At 44.4% G+C, this 24554-nt stretch overlaps 1 protein-coding gene across 2 annotated transcripts in view; it reads right to left on the bottom strand.

Annotated features, from left to right (window-relative positions):
* Positions 1-24554, bottom strand: part of LOC144679216 (cadherin-12-like) — a 245825-nt gene that overhangs the window by 5266 nt on the left and 216005 nt on the right. For both annotated transcript variants that reach the window (XM_078539654.1, XM_078539655.1), the window contains 2 exons: positions 19412-19533; positions 10616-10733 (listed from right to left, as the gene is read on the bottom strand). In XM_078539654.1, the coding sequence (XP_078395780.1) occupies positions 10616-10733; positions 19412-19533 (240 nt within the window). The remainder of the gene's footprint in view (positions 1-10615; positions 10734-19411; positions 19534-24554) is intronic.

Genomic DNA, 24554 nt, shown 5'->3' with positions numbered 1-24554 from the left:
TTAATTGGAAAGAATAAGTGTTAATTTGCATTACTCAGTAAATATTAATTATTAGATTTAAGCTTGATTTCTAGATTCTACAGAAGGGCTGGGAAGCAACTAGCAACTTATGACAAAAGCAATTTATTTCCAGGTTAAAATAAATGTTTTAATGCACATGTAAAATTTGCCCTTCCTTCATGGCACACTGCACAAGAACAAAGGAAGGGGTCAGAACAAATGCAGGTTCAATAAGATCTTATTTCAACAGCAGCAAAATGTATTTGCACAACACGTGCAAAAGAGATACATTTGCAGTTCTGAATATTTTTCCTTCTAAGTTTTTAACGGACTATATTTACCATCACGTATTCCTTTAATAAATTAATCCCTGTGAAGAGATTCAGCAGCGAAAAGGTCAGGAAACATACAAGTAATTATTCATTCCACTGTGATTTTTTTTTGGAGAAGAAATTGCTTGATTCTCAGTTGTGCTGTACAAAGCCATATTAAATATCCCTTCACACTTTTATCTTGCTGTTTTCATGCTCCAGTACAACCTCTTTGAATGCAACTGAATTGTTTATGAGACTGATGACATTTGATAAAAATGCTTCCAACTTGTTATTGCTGATCCATAAGCTGAAAGTCAAAAAGGGGCCCTATTAAAAACATGCTATTAATATTTTTTGGGTATTGTTGGCATCCTTGCATCAATGAGAGATGATGGACACGTAGCAAACAATCCGTTTAGGTGGAGTGTCCTCGCTTGGTGCACCTTTTGCTGATTATGCTGCTGCCTGTGAAGGCCAACACTTGAGAAGCAGGTTCCGCCACAGGCGGTGCTCGCAAAGCTCCCAAGTGACATTGTGGGTTGTTGTTCTGACGTTAGTGTCTGTTGCCAAGCTGCTGTAGCCACTGGTTAGCATGGTAGTGCATACCAGCCCACAGGAGGACTTGCCATTTCCCTTTTCTGCCAGCTAGTGACTCCTGGTTGCAATAGTCGATGTTCAGGACCTTCATGTCATGCTTGCAAGCATCCTCGAAGGGGAGCTTTGGGAACCCTGCTGGTTGTCTGGCTCCAGCTACCTCACCATACAGGAGGCCCTTGGCAGTGCGACCGTCTTCCATTCTGTGGATGTCCCTGATTCCGTATGATGAGTGCTGACACACTTGGCAGCTTCGTCTTTGAGAGGGCTGCCACATCCGCGATTTTGCCCTGCCAGGGTGTACCCACACTGTGCCGCAGACAGCAAAGATGGGAATTATTGAGCTTTGCTCCCTGACAGCTGTAAGTCATCCATGTTTCACAGCCAAACAGCAAGGTGCTGAGAGCATAGGCTTTATAAACCATCAGCTTGGTCCTAACGGTCAGTTTAGTGTTATCCCATGCACATTTTCTAAGTCAGCCATAAGCTTGTTTCCTTATGTGTATATTGAGCTCTACATAATCTCAAATCATCACACTATACAAAAGCAAATGTGACAGAATAGACAGAAACAGCTTTCCCACTCCTTAGCCTCATGGTGAAGCCTTTACTAGGTTCATACTTAAAGGTTCCATCTACTTGCTGAGCAAGTGTACTTGGAAGGACAGTGTGGTTTCCACGCCGGAGATCTACTGAGAATGTGGCCTTCTGCATATCCCAACCACAAGAGAAGTGTAGAGAACAGGTTACACTTCTTTACCTTAATTTTGTAGATCTCATTAAGGTACTCAACACTGTTAGCAGAACAGGGCCCCACAAGATTCTGGGAAAAAATTACCTGTCCACCAAATTCCTCAGCCGCATCCATTCCTTCCATGACAACATGCACTGCACTGTCCAGTTTGATGGCTCCACTTCTGGCAGTCTCAGAGTGAAGAATGGAGTGAAACAGGACTGTACCCTAGCCCCCGCTCTGTTTAGCATCTTCTTCTCCATGCTCCTGCCCTTTGCCTTCCCTACAGATAAGGAGCTAGGTCAGGCAGCTCCACAATCTCTCAAGACTGAAAGCGAAGACAAAAACACATCACATCCTGACCAGGGAACCCCTTTACACCGATGATGCTGCACTAGTCACCCACACAGAAGCTCAGCTACAAAGACTTATGGACTGTCTCTCCCATACCTGGAACATATTCTCCCTGACTATAAGCGTCAAGAAAACCATGGTCATGGGACAAATTGCTGCATCTCCACCTCTGATCACATTAAATAATATCCAACTGGAAGTGGATAGCTAATTCTGCTACCTTGGATCCACAGTGACAGACAATCTGTCCCTTTTAGCTATACTTATCGATGTTAACTATGACTCAGTGGAACCACTCTCACCTCTGAGTCAGATGTCATGGATTCTAAAGCTACACCAGAGACAGAAAAACACATCCTGGGTCAGGGGTCTGCAAATGGAGACTCCAGAGCCACATGAGGCTCTTTAACATCTCATTTGTGGCTTCCAACCTTTTCCAGTTGGATCACTTTAACATGAAAAAGACTTCAAAAAATAAGCCAAGAAGAGTAAGGACTGTATTTTTATTGTGGGGATAAAAGGTTAATCATTGCACTGCACTTCATGGTTTCAAATGATTAATTTAATTAAAAAAAACATCATTGTGTGCTAAATAAACATGTTTGAGTGGTGTAGCTATGTTATAGATAATGTCTTAGATAGAAGGAACAGGATTCATGGTTGCAACCATTTTTGTTGCTAATAGAGAGGAGTTGATAAATGATTCTGAATATGCTGCTTGAAGCTATTATTTATGATGAGAATCAATGGCTGATAAAATGTTCTTAATTCTATGCATATTAAAGTTTGTTTCAAAGATGACTTTACTGACAAAATTATAGTAAAAAAAAGGCCAAAAAACCTGATAATTCACAATTAGATCTATTTTAATTTTGACTTTTTTATATCATATATCAATTCAATATGTTTACTTTATTTATTGCATATGTAAGTTATGAATTCTACAAGAGGCACTTGGTAATTTGCCAAGTAATTGGTTAGAATTGCCAAATTATTCCTTGTGGCTTCTATCGTTTTTAGTTTAGACTATTTTTGTTTTAAAAAGGCTCTTCAAGTGAAAAGGTTTGCCAATGCTTGACCTAGGTTGTCATTTCAGTGCAGTACTGAGGGAGTGCTGTATTTCCATGTTTCAGGTGAGATTTTAAACCCTCACAGGTGAATATTCCATGCACTATCATCAACTAGGTGAAAGACACTCTTTGGACCACCCAAAATTTGCTGGTCTTCCAGTGCAAAACACTGTTGACAACCGACTGTTACAGACTGGTGCATTCCAAAGTAGAGGACAATGTGCTGAGGGGGGCTGATTTGTTTTGCAGTGTACATAGTGTCAACTTAGAACTGTTAGATAATGTACTTTTATAAAATTAATTAATAAAATATATTTTTGGGAAAAACATTTTTAAAAATTCATTCATGTGATGTGGGCTTCGTTGGCTGGGCCAACATTTATTGCCCATCCCTAGTTGTCCTTGAGAAGGTGGTGGTGAACTGTCTTCTTGAACCGCTGCAGTCCATGTGGTGTAGGTACACCCACAGTGTTGTTAAGGGGAGAGTTTCAGGATTTTGATCCTGCGACAGTGAAGGAACGGTGATACATTTCCAAGTCAGGATGGTGAGTGACTTGGAGGGGAACTTCCAGGTGGTGGTGTTCCCATGTGTCTGCTGCCCGTGTCCTAGATGGTAGTGGCCATGGGTTTGGAAGGTGCTGTCAAAGGAGCCTTGGTGAATTCCTGCAATGCATCTCGTAGATGGTACACACTGCTGCTACTGTGCGTCGGTGGTGGAGGGAGTGAATGTTTGTGGATGTGGTGCCAATCAAGCGGGGCTGCTTTGTCCTGGACAGTGTCCAACTTCTTCAGTGTTGTGGGAGCTGCACTCATCCAGGCAAGTGGGGAGCTTTCCATCACACTCCTGACTTGTGCCTTGTAGATGGTGGGCAGGTTTTGGGGAATCAGGAGGTTGAGTTACTCATCGCACAATTCCTAGCCTCTGACCTGCTCTTGTAGCCACAGCATTTATATGGCTAGTCTAGTTTGCTTTCTGGTCAATGCTAACCCCTAGGATGTTGATAGTGGGGAATTCAGTGATAGTAATGCCATTGAATGTCAAGGGGCGATGGTTAGATTCTCTCTTGTTGGAGATGGTCATTGCTTGACACTTGCATGGCGCAAATGTTACTTGCCACTTGTCAGCCCAAACCTGGATATTCTCCAGGTCTTGCTGCATTTGGACATGGGCTGCTTCAGGATCTGAGGAATCGCGAATAGTACTGAACATTGTGCAATCATCAGCGAACATCCCCACTTCTGACCTTATGATGGAAGGAAGGTGACTGATGAAGCAGCTGAAGATGGTTGGGCCGAGGACACTACCCTGAGGAACTCCTGCAGTGATGTCCCAGAGCTGAGATGACTGACCTCCAACAACCACAACCATTTTCCTTTGCGCTAGGTATGACTTCAACCAGGGGAAGTTTTTCCCATGATTCCCATTGACTCCAGTTTTGCTAGGGCTCTGTGATGCCACACTTGGTCAAATGATGCCTTGATGTCAAGGGCAGTCACTCTCTCATAACCTCGGGAGTTCAGCTCTTTTGTCCATGTTTGAACCAAGGCTGTAATGAGGTCAGGAGCTGAGGGGCCCTTGCCCTGCCCCCACTCACTGACATGTAAAATCCTGCCCTTGAGTTCAGCTCTCTTGTCCCTGTTTGGACAAAGGCTGTAATGAGGTCAAGAGCTGAGTGGTCCTGGTGGAATCCAAACAGTATCAGTGAGCAGGTTATTGCTGAGTTAATTTCGCTTGATCGCACTGTTGCTGACACCTTCCATCACTTTGCTTATGATCAAGAGTAGTCTGATGGGGCACTAATTAGCCAGATTGGATTTGTCCTGCTTTTTGTGTACAGGACATACCTTCACAATGTTCCACATTGCAGGGTAGATGCCAATGTTGTAGCTGTAGTGGAACAGCTTGGCTAGGGGGCTGCCGGAATATTGTCAAATCCAAGAGCTTTTGCAGTATTCAGTGCTGTCTGCAGTTTCTTGATGTCATTTGGAGTGAATAGAATTGGCTGAAGACTGGCACCTGTGATGCTTGGACCACAGGAGGAGGCAAATGGATCATCCATTAGAAACCTCTGGTTGAAGATGGTTGCAAAAAGCTTCAGCCTTATCTTTTGCGCTTATCTGCTGGGCTCACACATCATTGAGATGGGGATATTTGTGGAGCCTCCTTCTGCTCCTGTTAGTTGTGTAATTGTCCACCACCATTCCTGACTGGGGGTGGCTGGACTGCAGAGTTTAAATCTACACCATTGGTTGTGGGATCGCTTAGCTGGGTCTATCGCTTGCAGCTTAAGTTGTTTGGCACGCAAGCAGTCCTGTATTGTAGCTTCATCAGGTCGACACCTCATTTTTAGGTATGCCTGGTGCTGCTCTTGGCATGCCCTCCTGCACTCTTCATTGAACCATTGACTCCTTTGACAGAGTGTCAATATTTTGTGAGTTCCTTTTGTTCTCTTCCCTCTCAGGAGGAACACTGGCTCTGATTTGAACTCTGACTGGGTGGGTGATCAGATGAATTGAAAATCCTCCTGTATCTGGAAATATCAGGCATGGGTCATTTTAACACATGGGCTTCATTAACCTACTCTGTTTCATAGCCAATTAAATACTTTTGTAAAGTAGGACAATAGGACTGCGAATTTGCACACACCAAGATCCACAAACAGCAATGAGATAAAGTATTTTATTGAGTGTAGATGTTGGCCAGGGCACCTCCTCTTTTCGTATAGTGCCATGATATCTTTTAAACCCTTTTTAGAAGGCAGAAAGGGCCTCGTTTTCACCTCTCATCGAATAGGCAGCACCACCAACAGTGTCGCATTCCCTCAGCACTTCACTGCAGCGTCAGACAAGGTTCCGGGCTCAAGGCTCTGGAGTGGGACTTGAACCCACAGCCTCCTGACTGTGTGGTGATACCCACCGAGTCATGGCTGACAGCTATTAAATTTAGGGCTATCACTGCTGTTGATTTGAAGTCATTAGGCAATCAGAACCAATGTATTTCTCAAGTCCACTGAGCTTTCTGTGATTGGCAAGTAAGTATCTTACAGTCTGCGGAGCAGTGCTCTTTAAAATGGAATACCACAATCCGATTTGAGAAATTGGATTTTCTTTCCAGGATAGCAGTTTCATGAAGCCATTACATGCAATTTCTGTACACAGTCCATTTGAGTTATCAAACTAGTCATCAGTTTTTCAAGTTAAGCGGCAACACAGCACCTCGAGAAGTGTATAAGGAGCATTATTATAAGTGCATTATGATTGTCTGGATCTGTAAATTTTCATTATTAAATTAGTGTTTTACAAAACGAGCTGCAGCAGGTTTGTGGCATTATGCTCGGTGACCTGTAAAATCTACAGAATCCAGAGACAAATGTTCAATTTACACAAACAATAAGCGCTGTGGCACTGAAAAGTGGGCCGCGATTCTCCACTAACAATTCATCTTCCGACATTTTGGACTGGGCCATCATTAGGTTTCCAGTGCAGTTGCCTGGATCAGCAGACACTATTTAAACAAGGAAAGTCATTGTGATTTAAGCCCAAACTTTCACAAAAGTGGAAGGGCTCTGAGCCTTGGCCAAAATGGCACCGCAGACCGGATTCCGGAGGTCCCACCCCCATTTTTGCCAGGGGTGGGGAGGGTTTTGGGGCGCAGGTGTATTTATTTCACACATCCATGGTTCACGGAGGCAGTAGCGCTTTTAAAAATGCCGCTGCCTTGAAACAAAAGCGGTTTTGGTTAAACTGGGGCCAGAACCTTCGGGTCAGCGTACGGGGGAGGGCGGGTCCCGCTCGCCGACACGTAAAATGATGCGCATTTAAAATTTAAATTTTATTTAAATTAAAATTTAAAATTTAAATCATTCCGATTTTCAGTTCGGCAGGCGCGCACCGGAATCGGCTGCGCGCCCACCGAACTGCTTATTAAGCTCATTTAGATGTCAATTAAGACAATTAACGGGGCTGCCCGTCCAACCTTAAGGTTGGCGGGGGGGGCAGGCGAAGAGCCCAGGTGGCCTTCGCATTTATCATGAAACCTCATCCACGGGCGGGCTGATGCTTCATGAAGGTTTTTAAACTTTAATAAACATTTTTAATAAAATTCATAGACATGTCCCAGCTCATGAGGGGTAACGTCTTAAAATTTTTATTTTCTTTATTTAAATTTTTAAAAATCAAACTAATCTCCCTGAGGCAGCTCTGTGCTTCAGGGAGATTTCTGCGCTCTTTCACTGGAAATGTTAACTTTGTCTTTCTCTCCACAGACGCTGTCAGGCCTGCTGAGTTTTTCCAGCAATTTTTGTTTTTGTTTGGAAAGTTAAGGTACCCTTTTGGAGTAGTCAGGCACCCCTTTGATGGAGGCCAGGTACCCCTTTGGCAGAGGTCGAATGCTTTTTTGGGATTGTTTAGAATAGACACGAATGTGTGTAAAAAGTGAATAGGACCTGTGGAACTGTCAAGCTATTTAAATCCCCTGCCCTTTAAATTCTGAAAAAAAAACCCAGCCTGCAGATGAAAAACTAAAATTGGTGCTTGCAATTTCAATAGATGTTTATTAATATAAGTCGGAGGGCTATTATTATAGTATTATTTCTGCTTGAGCCCTTCCACTACACATCATTATCACAGTGGGGGCCTATAAGTTTACAGTTTGATTGATAGATCTAAGAGGTTATAAACAGATTAGCTATCTTTGATGTGGACCTATGAATACAATTTTTTTTTTTAAAGAGGATTAAGTACTTGAAGGGATCTAAATGTATTGAATGGGATTGTATCAACGAGAGTGTTTACTAAGATAGTAAAGTGTGTTAGATACTTAGAGCTTTATTAAATTTCATCTCACAATGGTTTTTGAGGTTTGCCCATGATGGATACTGGGTGAGATGGCATGGAGGGTATCAGGGCAAAGAGTGTTGAGACATGAAAAGTTGGCAAAGGGGCTTTAGAGGGCTATGGAGATGCATGGGGGTCATGATTTGCTACGGAGGGTATGAGGGGCCATGGGGGTGGGGAGATGAGCATATGTTGGTATGGAGGGTATGAGGGGCCATGGGGGTGGATAGAGGGGAATGAGTTGGGACATGGGGAGTGGGTGGGGGTTAAGAGCGTGTGAAAGGTGAGGGCTAGAGGGCTGTTTTTTGTTTCACCGCTATTATTACAACTGGGACAAAGCCTTTTAACCAGCCCATCTTGGTACTCGACAGCCCCCTGTGGCCTGACTCAAGTCAGCACCCACCCGCCCCCTCGGAATGAAAATCTAGTGGGTCGGGCAGTTTCTCCCGAGTTGGGATTGCAGAATCAGGAAACTTCCCAACTCCGCGTACCTGATGTGGGGGACAAACGCTCGGGCCATAGAATCATTTATGGTACCAGACAGCAGTCCGTGTCCATCCCAGTCGTCCGCTTGATCCCCTTAGCCCTGCAAGTTTATTTCCTTCAAGTGCCCATCCAATTTTATCTGCTTATTTAAGGGCTTAGCTGTCATTTTATGCTCAACAAATCAGAGGCGGGAACAGCCTGCAGGGAATTATTTCGGGATCACCAGCTGTTTTCAGTTAAAACGCTGGTCAAAATTCCACTCTGGTTGTGCAGGCAAGCGCCCGACCGGACAGCGCGTGAAGTCACATGGGAAGACATCGGGTGCGCGTACTTGTGCGATATTTCGTTCAGCGGGTGTGTGCAGCAGTCTGAAGTGCGCCCGCTGACCATTTAGCCCATTAAGGAAGCAATTGAAATTGATTTTATGTGGCCCCCTCCAGTTTTACAGCCAATTGGCCGGGAGGCCTTTACATTTTCACTGAAACCTCGATCCAGGGCAGGATGAAATGTCTGTGGTGAAATATAATTTAAAGAAACAATATCTGTGGGCTGGCGTTTTTTGAGTTCTGCTTTCAGGTGCTTGAATGTGCTGAATAGGCAGAGTTTGGTGCAGTTTTTTTTTTCCAATTGATCTGTCCAGACCTGCAGCTCCCTGAGGCAGCTCCGCAGCTGGTGTCTGCCTTCAGAGGGCTCGCTAGAAGCCCCCACCCTCACCCTCACTTTTGTTGGCGCCTGCCCTCTTCCCGCACCCCCCCCCCCCGCCAACCCCCCACAGCTCTTCCCCCCCCCACAACCCCCGGCAGCACTGAGACTTTCTCAGCGTGCGTTCAAGGGCGGATCAAGGGCGGAGGTGCATTTCGCATCTGCTTCCGGACCCACCGACCGTGTGGGCCCGACAAACATAAGGTTCAGGCCACCGGTTAGTTTATTTCAGTTGCTGTTATGCCATTTTTTTGTTTTGTTTTTCGGGGAGTTTAGGCTGTTGGAATAGACATTAACCATTTGAAAAGTTTTGTGGTTAAAGCGACAGAGGATTTGTGTGGTCAAGTTGAATGCTGGAACAAATTCAGGGGCCTGTCCTTGGTGCTATGTTCCGAGATCATGGCTTATCTGTATTTCAACTCCATTTGCCTGTCTTTTTGTATCCCTCAACAGCCTCGTGTGATAGGATTTGATCAATCTAAGCTATACAGGCAATAACAACCTCTTCTTTTCAAACCAACCCCCTCTTTCCAAAATCCATCTCAGCCCTGCCACTTCATTCAACCCAATCACCAACAAAGCTCTCTGTCTGGCCAACAAATGTCAAACAAGCTCAGCGTGTTATTGATTCTGTATAATTCTGTAATTTACAACAGTTTCCCTGTGGTGAGCCACTCGCGCCTGCCCTGGAGATGCTCTTTTACCTGCTCTGCTGCTCCTACAGCCACTCCATTAATGGCTGCAGCCCTGGGAGGTAGCAGGCTGCTGTGTCTCCCACAGGGTCATTTAAGATGGGTGAAGCTGGCAACCTTGAGGGAATAGGGCTGGAAAGGGGCCTGACTTGAAGTTCATGGCACCTCAGCTGCCGTTGGGGCAGACTGGCGCAGTCTGGCTCCCCTGCACCCTGTATTGGCACAAGAACAAGGCGCGGGCTTTTTAAAATAGCCCCTGCCTCACACTAAGGCACCTCTGTTCACCCACAACACACAATGGGAAAGAAATCTACCCTGTTATCTTCTTGGAATAGAAAAATAAATCAGTAATGTATTGGCTTTCAAAAGGCAGCCTTAAATAATCTCTTTTTTGGGTAATAAAGAGACTGTGTAATGTGTACGACATAAAGGCCCAAATTGCTTTGAATGTGTGAACACCATGCTGTGAGTGAAATGAAAATGACAGGAAGACAATATTTTTTTACGGAAACTTCATCTCAAAAATGAAGGAAGCTGATAACTTGAAAGTTTTTGTATGAATACGAATCTTCAAAAGAATACAACATTGGGATCAAGTTGCTGTGATGCCGATTACTGAAATAAAGGCTGTCATCATTTTGAAAGCATGATTACTTGTGTTGCTTCTACCAGTCAGCCGCATGACACACAATGGCTTTAAAAAAAAAATATTCGCAACAAAGATTGGATATGTATTAAAAAAAAAGTAATTAGTTTGAAGAGATTTCTGTGGGGAAATAGCCTGTCATTCTTGAAAAGACAGAGAGAAAATAAAAAAAAAGTAGCAGTTCTTACTTCCGTTGTCATGAATTGTGAAGTTTGGGTTGGTGGCAGCCTCCGGCGACAGTCTGAAGTGAAATTGGGGAGTAGTGGGTGGCATGTCTTTATCCTCAGCGCTGATCGTCACAATGATCTGAAAAGATCACAGCATGGGGAAATGACTATTGACGCTTTATGTTAAACCTGTATCATTTCAAAAAAAAACAAACGTCTTTCAATCCCTGACAACAAACAGAAGCTGTGTCCTCATGTTTCAGCGCACACAATAACAGGCCCATGATTGACTAATCACAGTGCTCGGGAACATTAAGGGTTTTGAAGGTTCATCTGCCAAAGGACTTGGAACAGAAGAGTTTTGGCACAAAGGAAGCTGAAGTAAAAAGCCGCCTAAGTATAAAAGTCCGGTAATACAATAAAATGTAAATGTGATTGAATATTTATACAAACCTTAACAGCCTGCTTGCTGTGTTGCATTTTGTAAGATTTGAACTAATCTTATCTCCTCAGAGGGGAGTGTTAATCCTGAATCTGCTTTTAAGTTGCCGGGCTGTTGACTGATTCCTGCTGCATGGTTCTTTCTCCAGCTGGCAACAAACACAAGCTAAACTTGCTGCAATTTATTTTAAGACTGGGGATCCACTTTACTGCTCTTGACTTTTCCTGTCTTTCTGAGTCCAATAAATACTCAGCCTTGTCTGTAACACATTTCTAAGAATGCTTTAGCACTCCATATCACAGATAATTGTGCTTTTGACAGAAGGAATCTAGTGCAGTCAAATTGCCACCTTTAACGATAAGTTATCCAGTAGTGAATACCCTCCGTGTATATTACATGGCCACTTTTTGCACAAGAGGGTTCTTTGGAGGGAGTTTGGAAACTGTTCCAATTGCCAATTTATGTTAGTGCCTGATGATGCCAGAGGTTGCCAACTTAATTTGGGTTCTTTCCTGTGAGACTGTGCTCAGAGAAATAGAGAGAGAGAGAGAGAGGAATAATTTCACTTTTCTCAGCCCTCATCAGTGATCACAAAATCCAAAACTGGTTCAACCTCTGGCTTGTAAAACAGTTCTACTTCACAGTTCCAAACTCTTACACAAGTAGCAAAAGGGCTTCCTCTGGGTCACAGATCAAGCATTAGTCAGGACCAAGGAGAATAGATAGGGAAAACATGTAGGGCAGGAGGACTCTGGCTTCCCTGTGTCTGTCATTGAGACCCCAGTCAGCCTCATGGCAGACACCCCTCAGATAATAATCTTAGGAGAATGAGAGGTGAGTTTATTGAAATGTATGGAATTCTTAGAGGGCTTGGCAGGGCAGGTACTGAGAGGCTGTTTCCCTCTTCCTGGAGAGTCCGGAACAAGAACATCATAGTCTCAGGGTGAGAGGGTGGCCATTTAGGACTGAGTTAAGGGGAAATTTATTCATTAGAGAGTTGTGAATCTTTGGAATTCTCTGCCCCAGAGAGCTGTGGATACTCCGTCAATGAGCATGCTCAGCATTGAGAGCAATACATTTATGGACATGTATGGAATAAAGGGGTATGGGGATTAGGCAGGAAAGTCAGGATGAGATAACACATCAGCATGATCTTATTGAATGGATGAATAGGCTTATTATGTGGCATTGGTCTTGGGCACTGAGCACACTAACCTCACAGAGCACAAACTGCCCTAGTCAGGGATGTTCATAATGATGAAAGTGGATACCAATGAAACAGGGATAACATGTGCCTGATGGCAGTACCAGGAAGAGTGCATCCAGTCAAATATTCATGGTTCAATGGGTTGCAGGAAGCAAACAACCATGAGACAGTGCACTTCTAACTGATGGAGCCGCTGCTCAAAGGGCTATGGTGTCTATCAATGTAATGGTGAAGGTAGCAATGTACTGGCACATCTCATAGTGAGCTGTGCTGTACACCGTGCTGTTCTTGAAGAACACGTTGCCTGATGTGCAGATAGTCAGGGCTGACTTGCCACATGTCAGTTGCCTGAAAACCAACCTGTTACTATCCCATCCTGGCTCCACGTTAACATAAATGAATATTGATGTTGGGTTTCTCCAGGATTGCCGCTTATCTCCCACTTTAGTTACAAAAGAAGATCAGAAAAGGCCCACAAAATCTCTAGGTCCATACTTTTAAGTGAGAGTCTCTGCGAGCGAAGCCTTTCTGCTGATGGGGTTTTGTCTACTGTAGTTCTTCAGTAATATTCTGTGTTATGAAGCCATGCTTTATGAAAATTGACTTTATGAATTTGCTGGTCATAAACCAATAATTGCATTTTTAAGAAAGACTAAAGCCATAAAGTCATAGAGGTCTACAGCACAGAAAAAGCCCTTTGGCCCACCAAGTCTGTGCAAGTCAAACAAGTATCTAACTATTCTAATCCCATTTTCCAGCACTAGGCCCATAGCCTTGTATGCCATGTGGCATCGCAAGTGCACACCCAAATACTTCTTAAATGTTATGAGGGTTTCTGCCTCTACCACCCTTTCAGGCAGTGAGTTCCAGATTCCCACCACCCTCTGGGTGAAAAAATTCTTCCTCACATCCCCTCTAAACCTCCTGCCTCTTACCTTAAATCTATGCCCCCTGGTTATTGATCCCTCCGCCAAGGGGAAATGTTCCTTCCTGTCGACCCTATCTATGCCCCTCATAATTTTATACACCTCAACCATGTTCCCCCTCAATCTCCTCTGATCCAGGGAAAATAACCCCAGTCTATACAATCTCTCCTCATAACTAAAACTCTCCAGCCCAGGAAACAACCTGGTAAATCTCCTCTGCACTCTCTCGAGTGTAATCACATCCTTCTTATAATGCAGATTCCAGAACTGAAGCAAAACTCTAGCTGTAGCCTAACCAGCGTTTTATACAGTTCCAGCATAACCTCCCTGCTCTTATATTCTGTGCCTCGGCTAATAAAGCCAAGTATCCCATATGCCATCTTAACCACCTTATCTACCTGTCCTGCTACCTTAAGGGACTGGTGGACATGCACACCAAGGTCCCTTTGATCCTTGGTGCTTCCCAGGGTCCTACTACTCATCGTGTATTCCCGTACTTTGTTTGTCCTGCCCACATGCATCACTTCACACTTATCCGGATTAAATTCCATTTGCCACTGATCAGCCAACTTGACCAGCCCATCTATATCCTCCTGTAATATAAGGCTATCCTCCTCACTATTTACCACCTCACCAATTTTTGTGTCAAGCCACTTTCCAATGACTTGAAATTACAGCCAAAGATGGCTGCACATTTGCATCACTCTATCCTCTACAATCAAAAGCCTTTGGAATTGACATAAGCTGACTGCAAAGCCTCACAGGAACAATTGCTTTGAAGGAATATGAATGTGGGCCATCTCCTATCCTATTAGCAAGGCATCCAGGCAATCACCTGGATATTTAACTGATGGACACAAACTTTAGGCATAACAACTTGGACAACAGGGCTCTGGCTATGAAAGGAATTTGTTCAGACATGAGCTAATTGTGTAAGCCAGACAACTGGAATCCACTAGCCATGACCATATTTGGGGTAACTGGGCAGTTGGAGAGAGAGGGTTATGTGACAAGCCAGCTAACCATTTGTGTGTTTAAGCACCTCTTTTCTCTGCAAACCAGGACAAGCATATGAGACACTGAAGAAGCAAAATCCGTGTCTGGGCCTCTTTCTCTCTCTCTCTCCAAACAACTTGCATGTTTTGAACCCATTCTGCTGTTTTTGATTCTCCATGTACAGCAGGCAGAGATTTTAAAAAGAGCTTAAGCCCACAGTTGCTATCTTCAAAAGAAAAAAATAAATCATCTGTCTACCTTCTTAAACTGTCTTGACGCTGACCCAGAAGGGCCATCGAGTTCAGCCTGAAGCCAATAAGATCACCAACCTTCAAGAGCCATATACCCGTTAGCATTACCTAACTTTAAATTGCTTAATCTATCCTCCAACTCTGTAAGTTATTTATGTGTGTGAGAATGTGAGAATCTTGGAGTGTGTGTGTGTGCAAATGAAAGTCAAAGCATTTTTATTATTTTACTTAGTCTGGGTTCAGTACAATAAATGCTATTCTCTTTTCTTTTTAAAATCTCATGAAAACCTGTCTGTTTGTGTCCTTGAGAGTCACAGCACATAAACAGTTAAACATTCACTGAATTGGCAACCATATCCTTTTTTTAAAAATCTGTTCCCGTCAAAGGAGGAGTGGGGAAAGAGGGAAGACATTCAACCCCTCCTCACCTGATTGTAATATTTGAATCTATTAATAAACTTGATATAGATCTGCATCATAATTTCTTATTTACAACCTTTACTCACATGTCTATATCATTCAAAATACCTCTTATGGAACATCCAACCTTTCAGTTTCAAAATAGCCGATAACCTTCACAAATTAGGATGACAACATTAACCACGGCATTGAACTAAGTTCATGAGTTTTTGTTCAACGTAGATGATTGATTTCTTTATTGTCCCATATGTTTTGCATCCTTAGTGTCAATCTTCATAGGTCAACCTCCCTCTCCCAAAAATGCCAATTGTTCTATCATTCAGATGCTTCTTCAAAGCCAGAAAATTAAGACTTTTGTAAATGAGTGAGTGATTGACCTCCCACACATCTAGTTATTGTATGTTATTTGAAGCTGACTTGCAAAATGTACACGACAAACTAATTAGGTGAAACTCCTTCTGTTAATATCTTCACTGAAAGAGTGAGCTGTGTAGATAACTGGAATGTCTGCATTATACTCATACCTACAGACAGGAGGAAGTTCACTGTTGATACTGCTCAATGGTGTCTGGATATTCCAGTCAATCTCTTATTTCTGTAGGGTTCCTCTAGCCAAAATTGGGACAGTGTGATTTACTAATGATGTAAGTGACCATGAGCCAGGACCATCTAAGATGTCATATCCCTCTTATTGATTTTGCAGGGTTAGTTATAATTATTCAATGGTGCTTAGTCTTTTTTCATGGATTTTCTGAAACCAATATAATCCTCTGTCTGCAAATTAAAAGAAAGCTAAAACATTAAGCTTTGCATGAAATCACCATCAAGGACTTGAGAGAAAATTGGGGAAACCTATCATTAGCACTAATTAAGGAAAAAAATTGTAGCTAAATGTTGAAGACTATAAAAATGAGAGGAGCTATGTTTATTACAGTGTTTTGGTGGATAGAAAATTTGCCGACATTGAAACAATTGGCAAATCTAGGAAGTAGCATGGAGTTACCATTGTATAATAAAAATTATAATTTGGAGCACATCTTCCAGGCTTTAGGCAGCCACCTGATTTAGTTCAGTCAATGACTGATTGATTATCCCGAGCCTCAGACACCATAGTTGTCACACAATTTCTAACCCCCAGGAGAACGATGCCCTTGTGTGAGGCTAGACACAATTTCTCCGAAAACAGAACTTTAACAGCCTGGAGCACCATCTAGTGTCAGAATTTACAATTTGTTCAGAAAACCTCTGGCTCTCGGTTTGTTATATAACATTGATTGGTAGTTTCTGGTCAGTTTTTTTTCAAAATGGGATACATAATTTTGAATTGCATTTCCATTAATTTTTCACAGCCATCTGGCGTATTGAACTAACGACAATGCGGGAAAGTTTAAACTAACTTTCCAGGTGGGAAACCCACAGGATTGGGTTGGGAGTGGGTCGGGGGCAAGTGGGGATGAGAGGTGGGGCGGGGGGTGGTAGGGTATGTGGAGTGGAGACTGATTTTACAGCCACCAGCATAAAAAAAAACTTTTTCATGCAGCAAGTGGTTAAGGTCTGGAATGCACTGCCTGAGTGTGTGGTGGAGATAGGTTCAATCAAGTCATTTAAAAGGGAATTAGACTGTTATTTGAAGAGGAAGAGTGTGCAGGGTTACAGGGAGAGGGTGGGAGAATGGCACTAAGTCACTTGCTCTTTCAGGGAGGCAGTGCAGACATGATGGGCCGAATGGCCTCCTTCTGCGTTGTAACAATTCTGTGATTCTGTGATATTTTATTCTCATTGTCTTTAATGGAGGGTAAAATCAGGTAGATGTAAAACCAATATTGTACCCAACCTCATCAGTTCGAGGCTGAGAAGGTAGATTAAAATTGCCCCTTTGGGCAGAGGTTGGGATTTTCTGTGCCTGCTGGTGTCGGGTGTGTTCGATGTCGTGAGCGGAAAATATGGTGAGAAGGCCAAAAATCACGACGTTGTGAAACCAGTTTGCGATCGTCCGCTCAGCCCGTCAACAGCGGACCACGTTCCCCACCATCAGATGCTGGGAACCTCATTGTAATACAACAGCATATCATTAAAAGGCCAGCCCGCCGGACTCAGCCCCCTCCCCGCTAGATTGTCCGCCCACTTTGGCAGGAAAACTGGCCAATGTGTTCCACAACAGTATATATAAGGCGTGCGCTTGGCGGGCTATTCTTCACTTGGGACTTCAAGGTTTCCTACCTTGCTTCGGACAGCACTCGCAGTCATCAGTACCAGGCTTCGCAGACAGCACCACATCACTTTTCGGGGTGGGGGCTCATCGGTAGGTCTCTACCAACCAGGTCAGCCATATGTGGCTGGCTTTCCAATGGCTGCAGGGCCAGGGCTTGTTTGGGGAAGGGGGAGAAGTGGCTTCAGGCAAGGGAGGAGGCTGCAGGACGAGAGCTGTACTGGGGAAAGAGGGTATCCCAGAGTGTGCATGTTGATCTGTGCAAGTGACCTCAAGATGGTGAGGGCTGAGGAGATGAGTCCAGATGGAGATGTGAGGGTGTGCGTGTGAGAATGGGTGGTGATGCCCCTTGAGCTGGCAGTCAGTGAGATGCCAGTGAATGTGTGATGGGTTTGAGTGTGTGAGTTTAGAGTGATGAGATGGTTGCCATACCCTGGCTGCATGGATGAGATCATTCATCCTCTATCTGCATTGGATGGCCAACCTCTTTTGTGCAGCATTGGCACTGATCACCACTGCCATCACTTACCAAGCCAGAGTTGTAATGTAGCTGCCCCTCCTGCGGCCAGAGCAGGGGTAGAGGACATCACAGCGGGCCCCTACAGAGTACAATAGGTGCTCTAGGGCTGCAATCTTCTTGCCTTTCGGGACCATGTCTTCTTTGCTGCAATCCTGGGCTGGAAGCACTGAGTGCCGCTAGGCATTAAATGTGGTGCCTGCCATGGTGACGCGGTGAGGTGATGGAGTGGCAGATGAATCACAGCCCACCCACCATATCCCAGGAATGCATAATGAATGCAGCGGGTTTGGGACGATACGGCGTGAAAAGCTGCTATTGCGACCAGCAGGTAAAACATCGTTTTTCCCATCTGCTACCGCACTTAGTGCAAATCTGGGATGATTCCACCCAGAGTGTAAGATCAGAGTACCACTAGGGTTTTCCCACTCAGCAAGTTAGGGCAAAATTACCCCGATAGTATGCGCTCCATGCTTGTTGTCAATTGATACTTGGAAACTATCCACTTTTGTCAATAATAGCAAGATGCATCTCACAATATGAAATATAATATGGTCAGGAATTTGAATTCAATAGTTACATCACATAATAGTTATAGTAAGAGTCCATACTGATTGTAGGACCTTGGCTAGGCGCAAGTATCGGAGATGGAATCTAATGTGACCTATTGGCGTTGCGACCATGTATCAGAAAATATGTTAGTGTTGTCTAATTAATAATTAAATATTTATATGAATAAATATAAAAGTGACGTAAAACAGATTGCATTGAAGAGTTTTCAAGTGAAATTGAGCTGTCTAATAGTAGTATACAAATGTGAGAATACATTTGCATCAAATACCGTGTTTTAATGAGAATGTTAACCAATTTATTTTAAACAGAGTGATACATTTTTCAAATATCAAGCCAAAGAACTTCATACACATTTAGTACATCATTTGCATGGCATCTTCATGCACTACAAGCTCACAATTTGTCACATCAGCATTTAAATTGATATTTGGGAAAATTGCAATGTATTATTGTGGCCACCCTCACAAAATGGTAGCAAGGTCAAAGAAAAGTGAAAACTAATTAAAATATATATGTGCAGTGGAAAAACCTCTGCAGAATTGTTAAAGAATAAAAATTCTAACTAGTTGTTTTCGTTCTGCAGCGCATGTGGTCCATCAGAGATCTAAGGAGGAATTATCTTGGGAGTAGAATTTAAGTAGGGTATGACTTCTGCCTCACCCTCCATATCCATCCTATCTCAACAGAGACAAAGTTCTGTCCCCCACCAGGAACCTGTCCCCTCCCGCCCCATTGCCATTGTAAGGCAGTGTGCAATGCAGGAGTCACTAATGGAATCACAGAGTAAGATGGCCAATTACCTGTCTCAATTCGTATTCACGCTGCCAAAGGTGTGGCATACCTGGTGAGGTGGGAAGAGGGGCTACCGGCAGCTGAAGGATGCATATAGGAGGGGAAGAGAACTGCCAGGAAAACATGACCCCCTAATGTCCTTCCCATGTCCTTTGCCAATTATGCACCCTTCCCCTTACACTCCCACTCTGCCACTGCAGAAAACAGGCTTTTACCATGTTGTAGATTGACTCATCCTTATTTGATGTTACTCATTAATGTCTTAACCAGGAGTTTGCTTGGAGCGGTTGGATGGTCAGCCATCGTGACATCACCGTAGATGTGATGGAAGTCACGGGTAAACAGTGTTTCCACCAAACGTCTGACTGAGTGACAGCAGCTCACAGGAAAGCTCCAGCCATGTCTTATTTATGATTAGTACATTGAAGCGAAATAGCAATAACAGTGCATGGCATTTCTTTTCAAAATACACCTGATACTGTACCTGGCCGGTCTTGGCATTTTCACACATCATGGTCTCGTAAGGCACCGAGAATTCTGGCGCGTACTCATTAACATCTAAAACCTGAATGGTCACAGGAACTTTGCTAACTAGGTCAGGGTTACCTGGGGGGAAAAAAAAAAACAAGGAAATATATTTTCATAGAAGGACATTGACATCAATAACGGCAAATGAATGCACATCTATAATGGGAAGGAGAGGAAATTCTGAGATTAATGAACCTGCTATGAATTAATCGGTTGTCAGACAGGACTCAATATCAGAATGTTTACTCTGCCGTTTTAGTTGATTTCACAATCAGACGTAGCACTAAAAACATATTTTCCTGTTTTTTGTACTCCAGCGCTTCGGGCAATTTGCCTCTACACATTACGCACAAGTTATTTAAGAGACCAGCTGGGGCCTGAAACTAGATGCAAAAATTTCTGGAACTCAATCACGTTTTTTGACAGGATGGGTCTGAACCTCCGCACAGTGGCAATCAGAGTCAGATTCCCACCCTGCTCCGACTTTATTTTTTACCTTGAAAGTCTCTTCGATCCTTTCTCACCCGACCTTCCGACTCAGGCCGGCGGGACCTGTGCTGGATAACGTGCCCCTGAGGCATTCAGTCGCGCACAATCAGAGACAAGGAGGCCGCGCCACCCCCCCTTTTATGACAGCACCGCCTGCCCTACATCAGGTCAGTTTAAAGGTCCGGTTGGGGAGAAGGGTAGGTTTGTCAGTCAAACAGTTAGAATTTGGGGGGGGTGGTCAGGCACTCGGAGGTGGGTGGGGGAGTGGAGTGGAGAGGGTCAGACAGCCGGGGGGAGTGGGGGGGGGAGGTAGGGGGTTGGGGATCAGACAGTCGGGGGAGTGGGGGGGTGAGGATCAGACAGTCGGGGGAGTGGGGGGGTGAGGATCAGACAGCCGGGGGGGGGTGGGGGGGTGGGGATCAGACAGCCGGGAGGAATGGGGGTGGTAGGGGGGTGGGGATCAGACAGCCGGGGGTGGGGTGGGGATCAGACAGCCGGGGGGGGTGGGGGAGTGGGGATCAGACAGCCGGAGGGAGTGGGGGGGTGGGGGGGGTGGGGGGGGTGGGGATCAGACAGCCGGGGGGGGTGGGGTGGTGGGGATCAGACAGCCGGGGGAGGTGGGGGGGTGGGGATCAGACAGCCGGGGGAGGTGGGGGGGTGGGGATCAGACAGCCGGAGGAGGTGGGGGGGTGGGGATCAGACAGCCGGAGGGAGTTGGGGGGTGGGGGTGGTGGGGATCAGACAGCCGGGGGGAGTCGGCGGGGAGTGGGGATCAGACAGCCGGGGGGGATGGGGGGGTGGGGATCAGACAGCCGGAGGGAGTTGGGGGGTGGGGGTGGTGGGGATCAGACAGCCGGGGGGGATGGGGGGGTGGGGATCAGACAGCCGGGGAGGGGAGAGGTGGGCAGACAGCTGTCAGTGGGTGGGGGTGGGGGTGCAGGATGTTGGGGCAGGTTGAGCCTGGGGGTGGAGGGATAGTAGGGGCTAGTTGGGGATGGAGGGCAGTTGAGTAGTGGGGGGAATCCCCTGGATGGTTCGGGGGTTGGGGAGAGTCCCTTATTTAGGGGATCCCAATGGGGGGGGTGCAGAGACACAGAGTCCTGTTGGGGGATGGTGGGTAGTCAGAGGGTGTGGGGGAGTCCTTTGGCAGGGGTAGTTGGTGAGTAAGGGAATCCCATTGTTGGGGGGGAGGATGGAGTTTGGGACTCAGTGTGGGTCTGTACAAGAGTTACTGAGGAGCTAGAAGTCGTTTTAATTCTTCTAACTTTTTCTGGGTAACTATTGATGTAACAGTCGGAACCATCCAAAGTTTGCGATCTCAATCACTTTTTCGGATGGTTCTCAGTGCATGCCGATTACCTATCGGAAGTCTGAACTTCCAGGCAATTGCCATGCAAGCCTTAACTGGGAACTTATGGAGAGGGTTCCCCAACACATCTTTGGGGTATCCCCCAGTTACACTGCCCTGGAGCTCGTACGTTGCAGGCTGATAAGTCATAAAATTCAATGTAATAGAATTAGCTTATCTGACAATCATGAGTGATTTTATTAATTTGCCTTTTTTCAAATTTACATTTTTGGGTGATTATTTTGTGTTGGGTGAGGTCAGAGACAGCAATGCTGGAAATTAGAACTCTTTTCCACATTTGGGATTCTTTGCTAATATTAGGAAGATGGGGCTTCATGTGAAGAAGATGCAGAGTAAATCATCCTCTTCAATGTCTCAACAATGTCTTACATTCTGATGACTAATTCACCAGCAAATGATGTCAAACACAGTGTTCAACATTCACAGGGTGAGGGGGAGGTTTGTTTGGATCAATGTCAAATCATTTTATAATCTTTAAAATCTTGATTGGATCACCCCGCAACCTTCTATACTTGAGAGATTACAAGCCAAGTCATGCAACATGTCCTCATATTTTAACCATTTTAGGCCCAGTGTCATCCAGGTGAATTTCTGTCGCACTCCCTCCAAGATCAGAATAATCAATACTACAGGAGATGAGGGTGCTGATTGGAATATATTCAAGCCTTGTGCCTTTTTTTAAATTACACTGGAGCTTGGGGAGCCAAAATTCCACGTTGTTTTCTCAGTGACAATGCCTTGGCTAGTCAGAGTCAACTTGTGAGTTAATCAGCACCCCTTGTCTCCTGTTGTATAAATTGTTGTGATCCTTTGAAATTTGGCATTCTTGCATTTGTCCTGATGAGTGTAAGATGAAAAGCTTTGATAACATGTCTCTCTCTTCAGCAATTTTCAAGCTCTGTATTACCAAACCGCTGTTCACGCATCATTCATGAATAACCTAACATGGCTGGAGTAATGCCTCCAAAAAGTGGAAGCACCTTTAAAGAATTAGGGTGTCTTTCCTGCTTCCCTAGAGGCAGAATCAGTACCCAACAACGTCCTCAGATAACACAGTGTTCAACATTCACAGGGTGAGGAGGAGGTTTGTTTGGATCAATGTCAAATCATTTTATAATCTTTAAAATCTTGATTGGATCACCCCGCAACCTTCTATACTTGAGAGATTACAAACCAAGTCATGCAACATGTCCTCATATTTTAACCATTTTAGGCCCAGTGTCATCCAGGTGAATTTCTGTCGCACTCCCTCCAAGATCAGAATATCAGCATTGTGCAATTTAACCTAATCATCTTCTATATTTCTCTGATTTCTTGGCATACGTGGTATCTTCATGTGTCTTGAAAGCCAATTTAACATCCACCACCTTTTGGTGGTTTAACAACAACACCAAGAATTTGCCTTGATATAGTGCCCTTAATGTAGGAAAATGCCACAACAACCTGAATTTCTGTCATGCCTTGAATGTAGGAAAATTTCCTAAGGCAGGTCACAGGAATTGTAAAATAAAATTTGACATGAAGCCACTTAAAGGGATATGAAGATAAATGACCAAAAACCGGTTCAAAGAAGGAGCTTTTAAGGACCATTTTTTGAAAAGGAGACAGAGGAGAGGGAGGTGGAGAAGTTGAGAAGTTTAGGAAAGGAATCCTAGAGCTTAGCTCCTGGTAGCTGGGAGCAGGAGCTCAGATTGCGGAGTAATTAAACCCGAGGTGGGGGCAATATGTTTAAGACGAAATGGAAATGGTAAATATTACCTGTAATTGTAAGTGTAGTGAGGCACCTCAGAGTGCCACATACTAAATGGAAAGAATCAGATCTGTTTTATGATTTATGTAATGCCAACTTTGAATCATTAAGTACCGTACTTTATAAATTTTAAGAATAAAGTATATTTTTGGTAAAAAAAAAATTACCCTGCCCGTGGGTGAGGTTTGTGAAAATGTCGGCTGGCCACTTGCCCATTTTGCCCACGTGACGAGCTGGAAATCAGGTGGGGGGCAAAGGAAAAATCACCGACAGTTAGACTGTGAATGGCCATAAGTGGCCGCTTCATTAATGACGGGTGCCACTCCGGCACCTGCGCACGCCCACCGAGCGAAATATTGCCCGGCTGCGCCACGATATCGGGACGCTCGCCTGGCATCATCACGCACTATTTTACTCCCGATCGGGTTGGGTGCGCACCCGCCCGCAGGCCGTAAGATTCCGCCCTATCTGTTTTTCACTTATTAATTGAAGAAAATGACACCACTTTTCTCCATCTATCAACAACAGCTTTGAACGATTTCCATCCAATCACTGTGCACCAGCATCAACCTTATGAAATTTATTTTTTTTAAAATCTGAAGCAGTGGCAGCCTTGTAAACTCTATTAGGAACACAATGGAACAGCACTGAAATGACAAATCACAGATATTAATGATTGCGCCCTGGTGATCTGCATTATTTTTTCACTGCTTGCTTTTGTCTGCATTGCCGGCCTTGGAGAGACCCCACTGTGAACAAGCTTTCAACCTTAACTGGAAAAGCTTCAATAAATACAGCAGCACACAGTGTGAGGCCAATAAGGGGTTGGGGGGGGGACAGATGACAATAAAAGCAGAAACTTGTTGTAACTTTGAGACACTGAGAAATGTGCTTTCAACCCAGGCTCACGATTGGGTGGATTTGCAATAAAATCTAAACTTTACGATACTTTTCAAAGGAAGGTTTCCTGTAAACCGTATTAATTGAGAGGCCTAGAGAATAGTGATGGTCGGTTTTACAATCCGAAAGACTGCAATTGTTTCTATTTATTGGACTGACAGATAAAATGCACTTGTTTTGTCGCCTCATCCAAAAGGAGAGTTTATCGAATAAAGTTCGCTTCTAATTTATAATTCTGATAAAGTGGTTGCCTTGCTTGAAGTGTGGGCAGTTGTGTTGATGCGCGCACATTGTGGGGAAGGGAGAAACTAACATGGAGCAATATTCAGGCAGACCCAACTATGTATGCTTGGAGCTCCACACTATAAAAGCCACTTCAAACAAGGCACAGCAAGTGTGTCCTGATGTCCAGTCATAAGTTAAAATAAACACATGGTACTTTGCTGGTTGAGAAATGTTGTCAGTGTCTCATATTATTTAATGGAAAAGAAACAGAGCAGGTTTCTAATGGCCTCACGCACAATCCTGTGACATTGGACCTGAGTTCAGTCAGTTATCACATCTACCACTAGATGGAGGACTATATATGCA

This window comes from Cetorhinus maximus, chromosome 3, assembly GCF_964194155.1.
Source record: "Cetorhinus maximus chromosome 3, sCetMax3.hap1.1, whole genome shotgun sequence".
NCBI classification, from domain to species: domain Eukaryota; kingdom Metazoa; phylum Chordata; class Chondrichthyes; order Lamniformes; family Cetorhinidae; genus Cetorhinus; species Cetorhinus maximus.
Note: the sequence above shows the minus strand (reverse complement) of the source record. Positions and strands in the feature narration are given on the sequence as shown.